We start from the raw sequence: 21,342 nt of genomic DNA, 5'->3' as shown, positions 1-21,342 counted from the left end.
TTGCATCCAAATATAACCAAAACACCATTGGGCTAGTAGTGTTGTCTTTACCCACAATTTCAATGCACTCTTCACTTGCTCACGGTGGGGTGACGATGACCCAACTCATCAGTCCATTTGATCAGAATAACAACTTTAACCAGCACAGTGGATACACCCATAGTGGTTACTGGAAACGGGTACTTGATCCACCATCTAATGAAATCTGTATTGCTATCATTATTCTTCAGTCATAGACATAAACATAATCTCTGGTGGCTTATGGAAGTTCCTTGACTTTGTGATATCTCCATAACATAATTCGGGCAATTAAAGTATGTAACAGCCACCTGAAATCCAGCCTCCTGTTGCTGACAACTGAGGAAGTCATCTAAAGCTCAAGATTGAAACATCTAACACAGCAAGAGCTCTGTGAAGCATTTATTCAAGCATGTGAAAGCTATTTGTTCATGATGACGTGCCTATACAGTCACCACATTCTTTTCATTGGTTCAGTATCTCAGTTATCAAATGATGTTCAGCATTTACTGAACTTATTAGTAGCAAAAGCACTCCTTCAAAACTTCTTGCCTAAGTTTTAACCAAAATAATGCTAATTTCACATCCGTAGGCACACTAATTTTATTTTCGTGCAGATGTTAATTCCCTTTCACAGTTGTTAACCACACTTCAGCTCTCTTTTTAACCTTGTGTGCATTGTGAATCCAGAATTTTGAACCCCAGCACAATGAACCCTTTGCATACTTAACTGTAACATTATTTTATGAAATACAGCAACCAGTACTTTAAGTATAGGTTTATTATGCCAAGACGTGTTTCAGGCTTTCACTCAAATTCAGTTGGAACAATACATTTTCATCTTTGTCAATACAATGTTTCTGTCAATTGCATTTTAAACACTGTAGATGTCCTTTGTACAGATCTTCAGGTAACTGTTTTGCTTCTACAGTACTGCAAAGACGTTACTTCAAAAAGTAACTAGCTAGTGTTTAATTACACTAACAGTGCTGCTTAAGAATCAAATTATCAAACTTGGGAATTATTTGCACTTTGTAGACAATTTAAACATTCTAGATGAAACCAAAGTAAAAAAAATAAGCTATGGAAAGTGCAACCAAACAGCGACATGGCAAGAACAAAAAGTCTCTCCTTTCCTCCTCCTAAGCACCTGTCCACAGATGAACAAACAATTGCTTTCTATTGGAGAACATCTCTTAGGCAGCAACTGAAGATATGAACCAAATCCAGTGGGGTTGATCAATTTTCTGCTAGCAACTGCATAGTACTGGAGCTCAACTTTTTCATTTACCTGGGAACTTGTACGTGGTGTACTGGGCACCCAGAACCTATTTTGTGTAATACAGAGTCTGTTATCAAAGAGCTGATACAGAGGGTAGTTTCTGGCAAGTACATAATGTACTCTGATTTGTATTTCACTTTCCTCCCATTGTTAGAATACCTGCTTCAAAGACAAATATATGCAGTAGGAACATTATTTAGCCCGCTGTATTTCATCAAGGATCAAATTCAAACTTACTGCAGACAAAGAGAAGAAGAGAGGTAGCAGAGCCTTTCATAGATTTTTCAAAGGAGTTGGGAAAAATTCAGTTGTGAAATAGACGGGCAATCATTCTGTTACTAAAGCATTCACTTTTACCTGTGCTCATACTATTAGGATAGTTCAAAGATAGGACAAAAAGTATAGTAATATGTTCAAACACAGCAACCCAAATGTATTTGTGCATGAAGCAAATCACTGGGAGGTGTGGATCTCTGTGACAGAATGAGTTCCCATTATTGAATATCAACAAGAGCAAGGAAGTGGTCTATAAGGATATTTTTCTGTTTAATTGATTTGGTCACTGTCAACTCATGGGAGTCAACAGAAAATCCATCACACATCTCTTTGTTTTGAACTTTTACATTGACGAATGATAGAGTTCTATGACTGAACCTGATGATCTAAAACCAGCTGCCATGAAAAGACCAAAGATGGCTCCAAATCCCAATTTGGTTGTAAGGAAAATAGAATAAATATCTGCCACTCTGTTCACTCACTGGAAAACAAAGCAGATGAGCTGCTGAAATAAGAACTGATTGTTCAAAATCTGTGTTTAAATACTCAGAATGCAATGTCTTTCTTAGTACCATAAATTTAAAAAAAAAGAAAATAATTGTGTCCCACCTGTAAAAGTTATTCAGACATAATTTGTACTGTGGGATGTGTATTCTTTTGCTTTTTTTCTGCTACACATTCATAAACTGTGTTGTTTGAAATTATTGTTCCACGACTGAATTTCATAAAAGATTGTGCAATTCATTTATGTGAATGTTCAAAAAATCATTCAATACACCCAGCGTAGAACCTATTGGACGAAGAATAAATCCTTTGTAAGTAGGAGGAAAACCACAAATTCCAGTGCTCATTTGTGATGCCTGTGTGAAATCTCTGTGTAAAAAAGTGAAGCACCCAGAAGACTTGGTAAGATTTCTGTGTAACTTGGTACATGTGCACACCATTGGTAGGTATGTAAACAAGTAGAGATGCAATTCTCTGTGGCTCGTAGACTGGCCACCAGAGTGCATTAGTGCTTATACTAGACCTGTAGGATATGTAAGGAGTGTGAACAGCATCAGATGTTGAGTGATCACTGTGTAGGACATGGAGATGCTGTGTACTTGCACGAGACAGAGTTATAACCACCTGATGAGTTTGAAAGTGGCCTCATTCTGGGTCTCCATTTGGTTGTCTGGTTGAATTACACAATATCCAGATTTTTGGGGCATTTGGATGTGACTCTGGCCCAATGCTGGACTGCATGAGAAGGTGAGGGCAGGCACACTTGTAATCAAGGTCCTGATCGACAATATCTGACCACTAAAAGTGAGATTCACCATATTGTGCACCAAGCGTGTCGTGACTCCTTCATATTTGCACCTGCCATCCAAGAACAAGTAATGCACCCCCTGCTACATTCTGTGTTCTCCTGTACCATTTGTCAGAGAATAACAGCTGCTGGACTAGGAATTACCGCATCCTGAATTACCGCATCCTAACACAAAGAGCCCCCCCATGAACCATGGACCTTGCCGTTGGTGGGGAGGCTTGCGCGCCTTAGCGATACAGATAGCCGTACCGTAGGTGCAACCACAACGGAGGGGTATCTGTTGAGAGGCCAGACAAACGTGTGGTTCCTGAAGAGGGGCGGCAGCCTTTTCAGTAGTTGCAAGGGCAACAGTCTGGATGATTGACTGATGTGGCCTTGTAACAATAACCAAAACGGCCTTGCTGTGCTGGTACTGCGAACGGCTGAAAGCAAGGGGAAACTACAGCCGTAATTTTTCCCGAGGGCATGCAGCTTTACTGTATGATTACATGATGATGGCGTCCTCCTGGGTAAAATATTCCGGAGGTAAAATAGTCCCCCATTCGGGTTTCCGGGCGGGGACTACTCAAGAGGATGTCGTTATCAGGAGAAAGAAAACTGGTGTTCTACGGATCGGAGCGCGGAATGTCAGATCCCTTAATCGGACAGATAGGTTAGAAAATTTAAAAAGGGAAATGGATAGGTTGAAGTTAGATATAGTGGGAATTAGTGAAGTTCGGTGGCAGGAGGAACAAGACTTCTGGTCAGGTGACTACAGGGTTATAAACACAAAATCAAATAGGGGTAATGCAGGAGTAGGTTTAATAATGAATAGGAAAATAGGAGTGCGGGTAAGCTACTACAAACAGCATAGTGAACGCATTATTGTGGCCAAGATAGATACGAAGCCCACACCTACTACAGTAGTACAAGTTTATATGCCAACTAGCTCTGCAGATGACGAAGAAATTGAAGAAATGTATGATGAAATAAAAGAAATTATTCAGATTGTGAAGGGAGACGATAATTTAATAGTCATGGGTGACTGGAATTCGAGTGTAGGAAAAGGGAGAGAAGGAAACATAGTAGGTGAATATGGATTGGGGGACAGAAATGAAAGAGGAAGCTGCCTGGTAGAATTTTGCACAGAGCACAACATAATCATAACTAACACTTGGTTTAAGAATCATGAAAGAAGGTTGTATACATGGAAGAACCCTGGAGATACTAAAAGGTATCAGATAGATTATATAATGGTAAGACAGAGATTTAGGAACCAGGTTTTAAATTGTAAGACATTTCCAGGGGCAGATGTGGACTCTGACCACAATCTATTGGTTATGACCTGTAGATTAAAACTGAAGAAACTGCAAAAAGGTGGGAATTTAAGGAGATGGGACCTGGATAAACTAAAAGAACCAGAGGTTGTACAGAGATTCAGGGAGAGCATAAGGGAGCAATTGACAGGAATGGGGGAAATAAATACAGTAGAAGAAGAATGGGTAGCTTTGAGGGATGAAGTAGTGAAGGCAGCAGAGGATCAAGTAGGTAAAAAGACGAGGGCTAGTAGAAATCCTTGGGTAACAGAAGAAGTATTGAATTTAATTGATGAAAGGAGAAAATATAAAAATGCAGTAAGTGAAACAGGCAAAAAGGAATACAAACGTCTCAAAAATGAGATCGACAGGAAGTGCAAAATGGCTAAGCAGGGATGGCTAGAGGACAAATGTAAGGATGTAGAGGCCTATCTCACTAGGGGTAAGATAGATACCGCCTACAGGAAAATTAAAGAGACCTTTGGAGATAAGAGAACGACTTGTATGAATATCAAGAGCTCAGATGGAAACCCAGTTCTAAGCAAAGAAGGGAAAGCAGAAAGGTGGAAGGAGTATATAGAGGGTCTATACAAGGGCGATGTACTTGAGGACAATATTATGGAAATGGAAGAGGATGTAGATGAAGATGAAATGGGAGATATGATACTGCGTGAAGAGTTTGACAGAGCACTGAAAGACCTGAGTCGAAACAAGGCCCCCGGAGTAGACAATATTCCATTGGAACTACTGACGGCAGTGGGAGAGCCAGTCCTGACAAAACTCTACCATCTGGTGAGCAAGATGTATGAAACAGGCGAAATACCCTCAGACTTCAAGAAGAATATAATAATTCCAATCCCAAAGAAAGCAGGTGTTGACAGATGTGAAAATTACCGAACTATCAGCTTAATAAGTCACAGCTGCAAAATACTAACACGAATTCTTTACAGACGAATGGAAAAACTAGTAGAAGCCAACCTCGGGGAAGATCAGTTTGGATTCCGTAGACACACTGGAACACGTGAGGCAATACTGACCTTACGACTTATCTTAGAAGAAAGATTAAGGAAAGGCAAGCCTATGTTTCTAGCATTTGTAGACTTAGAGAAAGCTTTTGACAATGTTGACTGGAATACTCTCTTTCAAATTCTAAAGGTGGCAGGGGTAAAATACAGGGAGCAAAAGGCTATTTACAATTTGTACAGAAACCAGATGGCAGTTATAAGAGTCGAGGGACATGAAAGGGAAGCAGTGGTTGGGAAGGGAGTAAGACAGGGTTGTAGCCTCTCCCCGATGTTGTTCAATCTGTATATTGAGCAAGCAGTAAAGGAAACAAAAGAAAAATTCGGAGTAGGTATTAAAATTCATGGAGAAGAAATAAAAACTTTGAGGTCCGCCGATGACATTGTAATTCTGTCAGAGACAGCAAAGGACTTGGAAGAGCAGTTGAATGGAATGGACAGTGTCTTGAAAGGAGGATATAAGATGAACATCAACAAAAGCAAAACAAAGATAATGGAATGTAGTCTAATTAAGTCGGGTGATGCTGAGGGAATTAGATTAGGAAATGAGGCACTTAAAGTAGTAAAGGAGTTTTGCTATTTGGGGAGCAAAATAACTGATGATGGTCGAAGTAGAGAGGATATAAAATGTAGGCTGGCAATGGCAAGGAAAGCGTTTCTGAAGAAGAGGAATTTGTTAACATCCAGTATTGATTTAAGTGTCAGGAAGTCATTTCTGAAAGTATTCGTATGGAGTGTAGCCATGTATGGAAGTGAAACATGGACGATAAATAGTTCGGACAAGAAGAGAATAGAAGCTTTCGAAATGTGGTGCTACAGAAGAATGCTGAAGATTAGATGGGTAGATCACATAACTAATGAGGAAGTATTGAATAGGATTGGGGAGAAGAGAAGTTTGTGGCACAACTTGACCAGAAGAAGGGATCGGTTGGTAGGACATGTTCTGAGGCATCAAGGGATCACCAATTTAGTATTGGAGGGCAGCGTGGAGGGTAAAAATCGTAGAGGGAGACCAAGAGATGAATACACTAAGCAGATTCAGAAGGATGTAGGTTGCAGTAGGTACTGGGAGATGAAAAAGCTTGCGCAGGATAGAGTAGCATGGAGAGCTGCATCAAACCAGTCTCAGGACTGAAGACCACAACAACAACAACAACACAAAGAGCGAGCTGCATTAGTGGTGGTGCCGTGACTGGGAAAGATGGACTGCTACTGACTGGTGTCACGTTGGGTTCAGAGATAAATTGCAGTTCGGCGATACTCCAAATGACCACACTTGGCGAGTATGGCAACAATTTAGAGAGAGATTCCAATCTCCCATTGTTTCAGTGAGGCACAGCAGTGTTACTCTTGGCATCATGGTGTTGGGAGCCATTAGGCATGATCTCAGTTCATGGCTGGTAGCGTTGAAGGAAACTATGACAGCACAATGGTACATCATGGACATCCCCCATCCTCATGTGTTACCTCTCATGGGACAGTATTGTTGTACCATTATTCAAAAAGACACACACAGCCTATATCTCTATAAACTGCCTGCATAATGTTAAGGTACCTCGTGATCAGCAAGATCCCCATATATGTCCCCCATAGAAAGAGTGGTAGAAGTTCAGACATCGACTCAGTGCCTGAGCCAGTGTCCAGGATATCAAGGACCAGTTAAAACAGCTGAACAGCTGAGGACCAACTTGCCTATGGAGAGGATACAGCCACTTTACGGCACCCTTCATAACCAAAATTCGGTGCATGCATCCAGGCCAGAGGGCATGAAACATCAAACTGATAAGTGGGCCTATACTGCCAAGTTCTCCGTAAATTTAAGACTATCTCATAATCACTGGAATATCATCATCTACCCTCCCTCTCCACTCGTGAAGTGTCATTTCATTTCCTCCGTCCCTTCTGAGTACTTCCTTTTTTGTCAGGCAGCATATTTTTTTTAAAGTATTGCAATCCTGTTCTTGGGTCAGAGGAAGACAATACAAATAAAGTGTAATTAACAGAATAAGAAGTGTGAACCTACAGACAAACAAAATCATTAAATAAGAATTCTAACAAACACCAATGGAGGAATTTGGGGGGGGGGGGGGGGGGTAATGGCTTGGAGTGCAGGCTGAGACAGTTTGTCTGGGAGTGTGGCAAGAGGAGAGGATTTTTAAAATGAATCTTGTCCTTTTTCCTTATTCCACAGGGGTTTTTATTTATTTACATTTATTCCACTTAGGTTCCTCCCTTTAACTCTATTTACTGCACTTTATTTGTTTTATCCTTACCACTTTGGGTTTGTTTCTCTTCTTCTACCCCTATATTTAGTTTTCTTCCAAACTTTCCCTTTTAACCATTTTACTGAATTTACTGCTGTATAATGTTTGAGCTACTCTGACACACAACTTTTCCTCCATTTTTGCCATATTCCCTCCTCACATAAAGTGGGTACTTTTCTCTTGGAGGTGTGCACTAATCAACTTGTATCTCTATGAATAACAAAGTGTACAATAAATGTAAGTCATTATGAACCAGGAAATTTGGAAATTTTCTACATATCAATGATGCTTATATTTACTATATTTCAAGGTCCTCATGCTACCACAAAAAGTAAAATACTACATCACACAGAAAACTTTATTTACAAAACTTTATAAACATTTACATACATGAGTAATGATAAATATTAATATTAATTGGCACACGAGTTTATAAAATAAGACTACATCAAATTTTTATGCTGCAATGTTTCAGTTCAGATTTCTTAGTTAACAAATGAATAAAACACAACACACAGGCAGTCTTTATTCTCTGAAGTATGAAAAACTATTTGAATCAGAATTAGATTTCAACCACAATATATTTTCAAAATATATACCTCTTAATTAATGGTGTTCCAATTTTCAGATAATCTATTTCCCAGTTCATTATTTTTTGGGCCTACAATCGCCTTACCACATTTGTTTGATCTCAAAAACATTTCTGACACCTGATGTATTTGCTCCCTGGTTACATTCATGACTTGCTGCCTATGGCCATTAAATATACTGTCATCTATGCCATAAAGAAATTCTCTCATTCCTTTGTCTTCAGGTAGAACTGGCGCATCAAGTTTTTGCAAGATCCCCAATTTGGCTTCTTCGATATCTGTATCAGAAAATTTATTTGCACTAACCCAATCACATGCACTGTCAAATGTGTCCAATGTGGCTGTTGAATTTGGATCCCTATAAGAAAAGAAACTAAAGACTCCACTTTGAGAAATGTGTGCACCTGATCCATAAGCGCCACCCCTTTCACGAACTATTGGATGCAGGTATAAATTTGACAACAATCTTGCAAGAACTCTAAGTGGAGCAAAATGGAGATCACCATAACACACAGTCATTATTGACTTAGATACAAAATTTACAGGGATGCTGTGAACATGATGCACAGCTGCATCTGAGACCTGTTTGAAGTCCTCCTCTTCTGTTTTTGTTATGGGGTTACCAACTGCAGAAAACCTTTTCAAAAAATTGGTTGCTTCTTCCACACTATCAATTGAATTCTTCTCACAAAGATTGACAGCAGCCCTGGAGATGCATTTATGTATTAATTCAGATGGTAAGTTACTTAGTAAGGAAAGGACCTCCTGAAATTTACGTTGCTGTACAATTTCTTGTAGCTTTTTGATGTAGGTAAGCCCTGTCCAACTTTCAACATGACGTGCAACAGGGCTTACGAGTGAAGCAGAAGATGAAATAGCATAATGATGGCCTGAATCAAAAATGCTGTTAAGCAAGTCCACAGACAACTGTCTAGTAAGAGTTTCAAATCTTTGAATATCGCCTAAATCCATATGAGATAGAAATTCTGACATTAATAAATACATATCAGGCACATTTTTATCCAAGCAATGAGAGTAAAAAACAGCACCTTCTTCATAAGTATGTGTTTTGAAAACATCTTCTGAAATATGTTTGCTAAAGGTAAATCCTCCAGTTTTTAAACGCACCAACTGTTCAAATTCTCGGAATGAATAGTTTTTTGTTCCCATCTGTGGTGCAACAGTACAGAATAATGGCACAAGACTTTTTAGTTCAGAGTCAAGTTCCTTTGTACTGAAAACAGCTCTGAAATGGGTAACTTCATCTACTGGCTGAACATAAACATAAAAGGGAACCTCTGATGAAAGTGGTTTTGTAACAGGAACTTTTTCAACAAACTGAGCAAGATCTGAAACAGTCAATGTAGGCAATGATGAAACGTCCTGAACTGCACACTGTGACTTGTGAAGTTCCAACCCTTGTTTAAAGATTTCAGATGTTTCTAATGGTGATAGAGCAACTAGCTTGTCTTTCAATACCTTCTCTTCTTCAGAAATTTTCTTTGCTTCATAGTCTTCCTCTGGTGACATTGTTAAAACTAGTCTATGTTTTTCATTTTTAATCTCATGTAGAACTTTATCTTGGAAATATTTTGGATTTTCTTTCAGTTTGTTTCTCAAAAGTAAGAGGTGTTTGTCATGCTGCAGGCTCTCTACAATATTGGCACCATGATTCCACATGGGTGCAATGTTCATTAAGAGGCGTATGCCGTAATTTTCTCCCTCCAATTTATTATATAGTTCCACTTCGTGTAAGACCGCTTCTATATTATTGCTGTCAAATCCTTCATTAATCACTTTATCAATAGTACTATTATACACTTCGCTGGTTTGATCAAAATCAGCTTGACGCACATGCTGAAGACCAACTGTAAAGATAGTATCTTTAGTCTGACTTTCATAACCAGTGACTGGCGCAAACCCAGCAGATAATCCAGATTCAATCAAGCTTTTAAAAAAAGGAGAATTAGGTCCTTTTAACAAAAGTGTGCTAAGAACTGACATTTCAAAAGTGTCTTGTATATTAGTAACATCAGAACAAAGGCTGCTAAATGCAATTGTTGACTGTTTGTCTTTATCTGGTATCAGTGGGTCTAGTCTGCAACCAACATGCTTGTGTAGTGGTGAAGACCACCTTTTCTCAGAGGGAACTTCATACCGCTCTGAGTATTTTGCTCCAGACAAATAATTTTTGCTCAAGTAATTTAAGTTATATTCCAATGGAAAGTTTCCATATGAGTAAAAAAATGCGTTGCTGGGATTGTAATGTTTCTTATGATATATTATCAGGTCACTATGCGTTAACTTTGGAATATCAATTGGATTACCACCCCAAACATGGCCATAGGTGTGGCTTGGAAGAATACTGTTTAACAAATGCTGAGAGAATAAGGATTGGTTATCTGAGAACAAACCCTTCATTTCATTGTAAACAACTCCTTTTATGATTATTGGAGAATTTCTGTCTTCCACATTTTCATGCTCTAATCTCCAGCCTTCTTGCAGAAAATCATTTTTATTTAAGAGAGGGTTAAAAACTGCATCAAGATAAACTGCCATCAGATTTTTGTAGTCCTGGAAATTTTGAGTAGAAAATGGGTACAAAGTAAAATCAGGACCAGTCATTGCATTCATAAATGTTGCCATTGACCTGTTAATCATTTTAAAAAAGGGGTCACGGCATGGAAAATTTTTGCTCCCACACAAAGTGGTATGTTCCAGAATATGAGGTAATCCTGTGGAATCTGCAGTAATTGTTCGGAAACCAACCCCAAAAGCATTGTTTTGATCATTCTTTTGTAAATGAACATACTGCGCCCCAGTTTCCAAATGTGTTAAACATATGGCTTTAATATGATCTGAAACACTTCCAGATTGTGTCACAACAAAACCTTCAATTTCTCTCCCTTCCTGAAACGAGGAGGCTGTGGAATCTGATCTCAATTGGATCCTCGTATCAAAATGTTTCTGATGAAACTTCAAATAACGAGATAATTTCCACATTTTGTATTTCTGATGACAATCAGTTCCTGTAAAAGAAAATATATATTTTGTCATCCATAAGTAAATATCTGACAACATATTCAGCTAAAAGTATTTAAAAATTTAAAATTAACACTCTCAAATTATATGCCGTTGGGAGAAAAGTAAAGGAGAAATCTGCCTATACACATGGCATATAAAACTTAACACAAAGTTGAGCACTCATTTTGAACAGCTAAAATTAAAAACAATCTGATCCAAAAGAATATGAGCTGAATATTTCTACATCTACATATATACTCCGCTAGCCACCAAGCAGTGTGTGGTGGAGGGCACTATTCGTGCCAAGGTCATATTTCCCCCCCTCTGTTCCACTCATGGGTCGTACGAGGGAAAAACGGCTTTCTGAACACCTCAGTACGAGCTCTAATTTCCCTTATCTTTGAATAGTAATCATTGCATGATTTGAAAGTTGGTGGTAATAATATATAGGCTCCACATGCTCAGCCAAGATCAGATTTTGGAATTTAGTCAGCAGTCCCTACCGTTTAGCGCGTCATCTATCTGCAAGTGTGTGTGACTTATAACTTTCTATGAGATTTGTAATGCTGTCACGATGGCTAAATGTACTAGTCATGAATCTTGCCGCTCTTCTTTCAACCTTCTCAATCTCTTGAATCAGACCCAACAGGTAATGGTCCCATACAGATGAACAATACTCTAAGACTGGACGAACTAACGTATTGTAAGCAATTTCCTTTGTTGAAGGACTGCATCGCTTCAGGATTCTACCAATAAACCGCAATCTAGAGTTCACCTTACCCGTTACTTGTGTAATCTGATGGTTCCATTTGAGATCATTTCGAATAGTCACACCCAGATACTTGACAGATGTAACCGCTTCAAAAGACTGGGCATTTATTTTGTACTCATAAATTAAAGGGGATTTTCGCTTTGTTATATGCAGTAGGTTAACTTAATAATATCGAGAGATAACTGCCAGTCATTACACCACACATTTATTTTCTGCAAATCCTCATTGATTTGTTCACAACTTTCATGTGATACTACTTTCCTGTAGACTACATCATCATCAGCAAACAGTCTAATGTGCTGTCAATACCATCAACCAGATCGTTTATGTAAATCGTAAAAAGCAGCAGACCTATTACGCTGCCCTGGGGCACACCTGATGTTACGCTTTTTCTGTTGAAGTCTCGCCATTCAGGATGACATACTGCTCTCTGTCTGTTAGAAAACTTTCTATCTAACCGCATATGTCATCGGACAGACCGTAAGTGCGCACTTTCTGGAGCAAGCGACAGTGCGCTGAGTCGAACACCTTTCGAAAGTCGGGGAATATGGCATCATCCTGGGAGCCAGTATCTAGAGCCTGTTGTATAACACGTACAAAGAGGGCCAGCTGTGTCTCACATGAGTGCTGTTCCCTAAAACTGCACTGGTTTCTGCACATGAGCTTCTCAGAGTCTAGAAAGGTCATTATGTCTGAACACAAAATATGTTCCATGACTCTACAATAAATCGATGTCAATGAAATTGGCCGGTAATTATGTGCATCAGATTTTCTACCCTTTTTATAGACTGCTATGACCTGGGCCTTGTTCCAGTCCCATGGAACACTCCACTGTTCCAATGATCCCTGATAGATGATGGATAAGAGTGGTGATATATTTGTAGCATAGTCAACATAAAATCTTACAGGGATACCATCTGGGCCATATGCCTTCCTGGTGTCTAAGGATCTTAATTGTTTCACAATCCTAGATACACTAAACACTATGTCAGCCATCATTGAGTTTGTTCGATAACTGAAAGGGGGAATAGAACTGCAATCCTCTACCGTAAATGAGTTTTTGAAAGCTAGGTTTAGAATTTTGGCCTTCTGTTTATCATCATCATCCGTTACATTACCCGTACTGTCAGCAAGAGAAGATATTGAATTATTTGTAGTGTTCATAGATTTTACGTATGACCAAAATTTTTTGGGTGTTTTTTAGAATCTGCAGATAAAATATTGCTTTCAAATTCGTTAAAAGAACCTCTCATTGACCTTTTGACGGCTGTCAGTGGGGCAGTGACTACGTTTAAAATGACTGTGCAAATTTTTTTGCTTTCTCAGCAACTTCCTAATATGTTTGTTGAACAAAGGTGGATCCTTTCCCTCCCCTATATTTTTGCTAGGCACATATTTCTCTAGCACGTGTTCGACAATACCTTTAAATTCCGATCAAAGGTGCTCAATATCTTTGTGTCCTGTGGTGCATGCTTGGAGCTGACTTTGAAGATATTCATTAATGACACTTTTATTTGCTTTCCCAAACAAGAAAACTCTATGCTGTTTCTTTGTTTTTTTTGCAACTGCCACTGACATAGAAGCCACAACGACATTATGGTTGCTAACACCTTCTTCTAGATTGACTTCCCCAAAAAGATCAGGTCTGTTTGTTGCCAAGATATACAATATGTTCCCATCTCGAGTTGGTTTCCTAACCAATTGCTAAAGGTTGTATGTTGAGAGCACTCCTACAATAACTTCACACGAGTTTTTGTTTCTGCCCCCTGTGATAAACGTGTAATTTTCCGAGTCAGTCAATGCCAGATTAAGGTCTCCACCTATAACTAATGGATAATTTGGATATTTATTTCCTATGTGCTCAAGACTTTCCCTGAAATATTCTGCGACGTTTGTTGCGGATGCTGGTGGTCTATAAAAACATCCTAATACAATGGTCACTCCTTGTCTGATTGACAGCTTTATCCAGACTATTTTACAGTCTGACCCAGTATCGATCTCAACTGCATTTAAACAGATTTTAACTGCAATTAACACACCAAATCCCACAGCATCAGTCCTATCCTTCCTAAACATTGTCCAATCCGAGTTCAAAATTTCACTGCTATTTATGTCTGATTTCAACCAGCTTTCAGTACCTAATACAATATTGGCATTACTACTGTTTATTTCAGAGAGTAACTCGGGGATCTTGCTACAGACACTTCAACAATTTATTAACATCAGATTTAGCATACTTAAATCCTTTGGAATGACCTGTTTAGGTGAACTAACAATTTTTACAGTTGGCACACCCAGATCCGTGTCATCAACTGGTAATTTTTCAGGCCAACAGTTTGTTTTTCGTGGGGAGGAACCTAGTCTAAAAAACTTCCATGTGCACACCACAAGTATTGTGCTACCCACATAGCTGTTTCCTGTGTGTAGTGCACCCCTGATCTATTGTGGGGCGTCCTACAACCTTCCACCCCATAGTGTAGGTCGAGGAATCTACAACCGTTTTCGCCACAGAGTCGACGTAGCCTCTGGTTTAGATTCTCCACTCAACTCCAAACCAGTCCACCCTGGGTATGATGCTGCAAATCATCAGCTTGGCTTCCATTCCTCTAGAGATGGAAGCCGCCTTTGCCAGTTTAGCCAGCCGTCAAAAGGACCCAAGGATTTCCTCCGAACCTCGACAACTGGCATCGTTGGTGCCGACATGTGTAACAATTTGGAGCTGGCTGCACCCCGCACGCTCGATAGCTGCTGGAAGAGCCTCTTCCACATCCCAGACAAGGCCCCCTGGCAAGCGCACTGAGTGAATGTTGGACTTCTTCCTCACCCTAGCCGCTATGCTGCTGAGGGGCTCCATGACCTGCCTAACATTGGAGCTCCTAATAACTAACAAACCCCTATCCCCACGTGCCTGTCCGGACCTTGCTGAAGGAGCGGCCATTATCCTGGCAGAAGGTACATTCTGATCTGGCTCAGCCCCCCCCCCCCCCCCCCAAGGCATGAGACAGCACACTGAATCTATTAGCAAAGTGCATGGGATTTGGCAGGAGCCTGCATTCTCCATGCAACCTTTGCCTTGAGGTTCAAGACCTCGACACCGTCCGCCACCCACACTAAGGTGAGAGTGGGCTGGCCGGCTCAGTCACACCTGATGTCAGCTCAGTGACAAGAGAGCTGTGACACCCCCCCCCCCCCCCCACCCTCTACACATCTAGTACAGCAGAGGCTGCCCCAGGCACCCCATCCCCACTGCACCTAAAGGTGGCATTCTGGAGCCCGTTGACTGTGGCAAACAAACCTTCCAGCTGCATTTGGACTGTGGCCAACTACTACTGCATCTGCACACAACAGACACAGTCCCTACCCATCCAACTAATATGTGATGTACTATAAGAAATGTAAGGAAACTTACTGTTTCCTGATAGGGGCTATCTAGTGAATACTAAAGAAAAAACAGTGACCTACAGTAAACTGCTACGGGCTACCTAATGAATATTATTAACGAATTAAACAGTAACCTACGGAAAGCTACACTTCTGATTATCCCTCATATTTATAATGTAAACAAATGCTTATGTACATGCCAAAATGACCTAATAAAACTATAAAAACTGCTACCTTCAATGTATCAAGTCTAAATGACACTAATAAATGTAAATACTGAGTATTGTACACTGACAGATGCAGGTACAAAACAAAACCTTTAGCTAACAATAAGAGTTCAGAATGTAAAGCACACAACAAGCTAAGGAATTTAAGCAGACGGCGAGGTGAGCTTTCTGCTAACTAAACCGTATGTAAGAAGGGCTCAGAAGCTGTATTATAACACTTGATTTACTCAGATATTGTATTGTAACACTAATTTACCACATATTTTACGTTTGCTTAACTGTTAACACTCACAAGTTGAACTAGTCAAATGTATACAAGTGAGGTTAGAGAATTCACTGTCAGTATCACTTTTCCTAATAAAACGTATAAAAACTGCTACCTTCAATGTATCGAGTCTAAATGACACTAATAAACATAAATACTGAGTATTGTACAATGACTTAATTGATAATCCCATGTATTTAACATCAATTAAGAATGTAAACAAACGTTTGTGTACACGCGAAACTGTTATAAACAGAATCTTCGCTTTTCCTATTCAGACACAAATAAAAAACTGAAACCTTGAATTTATCAAGTCTAGCTGACACTAATGCATGTAAATACTACAGAATATACTGCAAAAACAATTAATTACTAGCTAAATTACTTATCTCGTAACACAGCAAGTGAAAAGTGCTCGTAGCTGGCATCAGGGCATCTTGGTGCAAGACATCCATGTTGTATTGGCCAGAGACAGCTAGTGTTTCCTCTTTTATTTAAGAAAAAATCATTGAAATTTCCCTCTCCTGTCTTTGCAATGACTGGTTTTTATGACCAAAGCTTTTGTTTAAAATTTTCCACTATTGCCCAAATGAAAACTAATTATCTGATACTTCAAAAATTCTTGATGGACAACTGAAGAGGGTAGTATTCCTGCCTACAGCAGCTATGATAGCAGGGGTAACGGAGGTGTTGGAAATCAGCAACAGGGAAGTCACCATGGATGGCTGCGAGAAGCAAGACTGGTGTGTCATGTGGGTGGTACTGCCAATCCATATGTAAACCTTGCTGAAAGACTGCCTTGGGCACTGGTTTCACACTGTATGAAGTGTCTAGTCAAGAGTCATATTGCTACACATACAACAGCACTGCTTTATTTGTGGACTTTATGATTTTCTTGGGAAAACACTTACTTTGTCAGACAAGTGCAGCTTTTTTGCCCCTGGCATTAAAGACCTGGGCCACATTTCCAGCAGCACCCATGTGTGACCATGTTGATGTTATAAAACTTTCCAGCATCCACCTACCGGAAACAACTGGTCTTTTCTCGGCAGACTCACTTGCTGTACTATGTTTGTACCCAAAGCAGCAACCAGACACACAAAAAAGGCATCAAATTTGTGTGGTCAGCATCATGTCAACAGGCTTTTCAATACCTTTAGGATTATCTAAAAACAGCCAAGTACACATCGGACATGTGACTGATGCTCCCAATTGATATACCACAATATGGGATTGGGGCAGTTTTGCCCCATAAAATCTCAAATGTCTCCAAAAGATTAATTGTCTATAACTCAAACATTGTTGTTGTTGTTGTTGTTGTTGTCTTCAGTCCTGAGACTGGTTTGATGCAGCTCTCCATGCTACTCTATCCTGTGCAAGCTTTTTCATCTACCAGTACCTACTGCAGCCTACATCCTTCTGAATCTGCTTAGTGTATTCATCTCTTGGTCACCCTCTACGATTTTTACCCTCAACGCTGCCCTCCAGTACTCAAACATTAACAGCAGTATAAATAAAATATTCACAGAATGTAAAACAGACTTTAGCGATACTTTATGATGTGAGTAAGTTTGATGTATATTTGTGAAGCAGCAATTTCCATCTGACTGTAAGCCATTGATACTGCTTTTCTAGCACAGGTCCACGCTCAAGGAGAAAACTGGGCCAAGTCTGCAGTGATAGGCATTGTTCTTAAGCAGTTATAACTATGAAAGCCACACTTCTACCTTACACACCAACATGCCAATGCAGACACCATGTCCTGCTTTCCCAATGGTCCTGACACCAAATTTGATCCCCAGGAAACGGTTCGTTTTGTATTCTACCACCACCTGTGATAAATCCTGGAACATCCTACTGACAGCGCATGATGTGCCTAAAGTGTTGGCCAATGACCTGGTACTGCAAATGTTAGCGACGCGGTTGGGGTAGCCTGAGCATTTACCAAAACAAGCAGACCTGGGATTTCTTAGCAATTTTTTGATGAAGCACAGGCTCAATGCAACAAACAGCATCTTAACATTAGCCACAGACATCTATGAATGATGAGTCCTCATTCTGCCTCCGCTATGACTCACCATTCTTGAACTACTTCATGGGTCACTAGGGGATAATGCACAAGACGGAAGTTGGCAGCACATGTACCGGTCTAGTAATGACTGTGCAGCTGAACACTCATTCCACTCCTGTTGTACCTGCTCCCTAAAGCAGGTGGCTCCTGCACGACACTCCTCTCCATAGCCATGATTATCCATGGGAGAGGAGAGGGGGAGAGAGGGAATATAACACACACACACACACACACACACACACACACACACACACACACACACACATACCACCCACTGGAGAAAAGCATGTTGATTTTGCCAGGCCATTTCAGGGAGATACGTGATTGTTTGTGGTAGATGCTTTTTCCGACTTCCTTTTTGTGATGTGGATACCATCATCAACCGTTCATGCTACCATCCACACCATTTCTATGATCTTTGCAATTGAGGTAGCACCACACAAACTGATGCCAGACAATGATCCCAGTTTACTTCAATGCAATCCAAACCCAAAGTCTTCTGCCACTACAACAGCACTGAACAACTGACCACCTCCTCCTTCCACGCGGCCCTGACTCAGAAGCTGTGCAGTCAGAATGTTTGAAACATGAGACCTTGTTGACAATGTTGACCAAGGAGGCACTACACAGATTCATTACCAAGTATAAGTCCACACCTGTCAAAGGGGCCAGTACAGCTGAAATATTGTACTGATGCAGGCATCGAACCCTGTTAGACCACCCACCATCCATGCCCAGCTGAAGTACAGGTTCGGCCATTTGGAGGACACCTATGCCCGGGTGCCCACATTTGGCTGATATACATGGTGGACCCATGGGGTCATCCTAGGCCATAGTGCACATCAGCTGATTGATGTTGCGGCTGGTCCCAAGGTCATGGCCTGTCACTGAAACCAGCTCCAACTGCAACTGCATTCATAAACAGTCCCATTGCCTCTAACTGAAGGAGCTCACACCTATGCAATCATCTTTTGTGCCACTAACCAAACCTCTGAACTCTGTGTCCCTTGCCATCCACTCACAGGCACAACCTATGGCACACTCATAAGCACACAAATGAGCCCCCCCCCCCCCAATACCAAATTTGCCTCCAACTCCACTTCCTGCCACAGGACCATGCCAGGTCATTGGAGCTGGCCATGCTGCTGGATCTCTTGGTGGGCACCTCAACTATGCCTCACCCCCTCCCCCGTCCAACACTGGCAATGGTATAAACCCTGCCATTATTTACCCTGAGTGCAGATTTAAACAGGAAGTACTAGTATCACCATTTACATTGGATATTGATAACAGTGGCGACTCTTGCTAGCAGTGAAATCTATGCAGCCAGCTGCAGAAGGCAAGAACTTAAATCATTAGTTATTTAGGGATTAGGCAATAACCAATGTTTTATTTATTTCTCTTTGTTCTAATGTTAAATCTGAAACTGGTCTATTTCAGCTGAAACCGGCCACAACAGTTCATAAAACGTGATCTACACACTTTAAAAAATTTCAAGGCTGAGTCATTCACCATTTTTGTGTTACACAAGCTCAAAGTAGGGGACAAAATAAACTGTGGCAATTTTTAAACTTTTTTTTCTTTGCTGCGGTAATTTTTTTAATAAACAAAGTACACCAAGTGCCTTCCAGCAGTTCTCCAGGAAAGTTACTTGTTATCAATCCTATTTAACTACAAAAGTTTTTTGTGTGTGTGTGTTCTAGAAGTCATTAATATATTAAAGAAGCTACCACTTATTTTACCAAATTTGTGCTTACTTTGATGCCATACTGCTAAATATTACCAACTGTAATGACTCTGGCGATGGACGTTATGTTGAGTGGTGGTTGTGGGCACGTCACGGTCAGGATGCTGATGGATCACTATCCCTGGATGCATGTGCATAGTGGTGTGGTGAGCGGGTGCTTGTCTGATGCCCTATGAGCATTAGTAAAACGGCATTAAAGACCCAACACTTATTGTCTAACAATATACAGATGATGTGGCAACATTGCAGGCTGCTTGTGGAATCAGAGCAGTGGCAGTGAATACCCAGCCATGAAGGTGCCAACATCAGCATGTGGACCATGTCGTTGTGGCAGAGGTGCCCAAGTCTGCTGAGGTAGTGGGTTGCCCACTGCACATCAGCTACACTGCCTGGCGGCAGCTGAACAGCAGTGCACGAGGCACGACATGGCATGCTGCAATCTCTGGACAGAAGAGGCAGCCAGCAGCAGCTGCAGCTGCATAGTCTACCTACAGCAGCAGACAGGAGACGCCCATACTATGGCAGAAGAGTGGCCACCCATCCAGGCTCGTGCTGGAGGCCACAAAGTGGCCCACTGATCGAAGGGGACTAAGTTTTCCAAATCAGACTCTGCATGGATGGCAGCTCTTCGGCTAACAGTGCCCACGTCTGCAGGGTGGGATATGCAGCAAAATGGATGCTTATAGATCGCTAGATAAGTAAATGGCGGTCCAGGATCGGTCCCTCCTCATTGCAGGTCACTGGCTGCATATATCTGTACTGAAAATAAGAAATACTTATTTGGGCCTCACCCATGATTGTTATGCTATCATATTAGTTTCTTCACCTCAACTCCCAATAGAGATGCAGCCTGGGCATGGGGAATCAGCCATCCGAGTTGTGGATGCTCCATCTTCCTGCTGTGTCTGTACTTTGGTGCCTCTGACTGCCCGGCCAGGCTATGGTGTGAAGTAACCAACTCGTTGGTGCGTCCATAATACAGTGGTATCTGTGGCTTCCCCTTGTTGAAATTCAGTCCAGCCATTATAGCTTGACCCACTTTCCTTGGCTTCTTATGTTGTTGGGGAAGGCATCATGTCGCCATGGAAGGAATCTGAATTTTACTCGGCTGCACCAAGTACATTATTTCGTGGTACAACACAACTCACTATTGTTATATTTAATGCTGATAGATTGTTATTTTGATGTGCTGGAATTTTATACATTTGCTAATATTTTTACTTTTTATGCATACCATAACCAAGAAATTATAACGAGAATGTGAAACCAAAATTGGAATAATAAAAAAAAAGGAGAAAAGGCTACTACTCACCCACAAATCATTGTACAAATGTACTCTGAGTATTAGACACACGTGCACATATTCATTTCCATACACACACTGGCTAACATGTGCTTCAGTTAAGTGGTCAGTGTCAGCCACCAACAATTATCACCCTAACAGCCAGGCTGCCACCAACACTTAACACACAGGATGCATTAGCCCTTGTGCACCTGGAAAAAAACTATGGGCAGATGTAATAAACTATATTAATTACATTTGTACAACCATCTATAGGCGATAGGTAGTCTGTTCTTTTCGAATTACAACCAAGAAATTAGCCACTGAGGACACTGAGCAATTCGTTGGCAACTTAAGATATCAAGCACGCACAAAAAATAGCATTTTTTATTTACTAGGCTTTTCAAGGTGTTTTAGCACAAGAGTGGCTAACTTATTTTCTGGAGGACAGATAGACTCAGATGTTGCTCCTGACATACCACATTGCACAACTGGTTGTTTGTCAAAAGAACTT

At 40.7% G+C, this 21,342-nt stretch overlaps 1 protein-coding gene across 4 annotated transcripts in view; it reads right to left on the bottom strand.

Annotated features, from left to right (window-relative positions):
• The window catches only part of LOC124721165 (presequence protease, mitochondrial), a 98,490-nt gene that overhangs the window by 36,730 nt on the left and 40,418 nt on the right, over positions 1–21,342 (bottom strand). For 2 of the 4 annotated variants that reach the window (XM_047245998.1, XM_047246001.1), the window contains one exon: positions 7,814–11,088. The exons of 1 other annotated variant lie outside the window; for it this stretch is intronic. In XM_047245998.1, coding sequence (XP_047101954.1) covers positions 8,072–11,062 — 2,991 coding nt within the window. In that variant the 5' untranslated portion in view covers positions 11,063–11,088 and the 3' untranslated portion in view covers positions 7,814–8,071. Of the gene's footprint in view, positions 1–7,813; positions 11,089–19,556; positions 19,717–21,342 lie in introns of those variants that run through there. One more of the 4 variants, XM_047245999.1, reaches the window with a different exon arrangement.

This window comes from Schistocerca piceifrons, chromosome X, assembly GCF_021461385.2.
Source record: "Schistocerca piceifrons isolate TAMUIC-IGC-003096 chromosome X, iqSchPice1.1, whole genome shotgun sequence".
NCBI classification, from domain to species: domain Eukaryota; kingdom Metazoa; phylum Arthropoda; class Insecta; order Orthoptera; family Acrididae; genus Schistocerca; species Schistocerca piceifrons.
The sequence above is the reverse complement of the archived record's forward strand: the minus strand, read 5'-3'. Positions and strand labels throughout refer to the sequence as shown.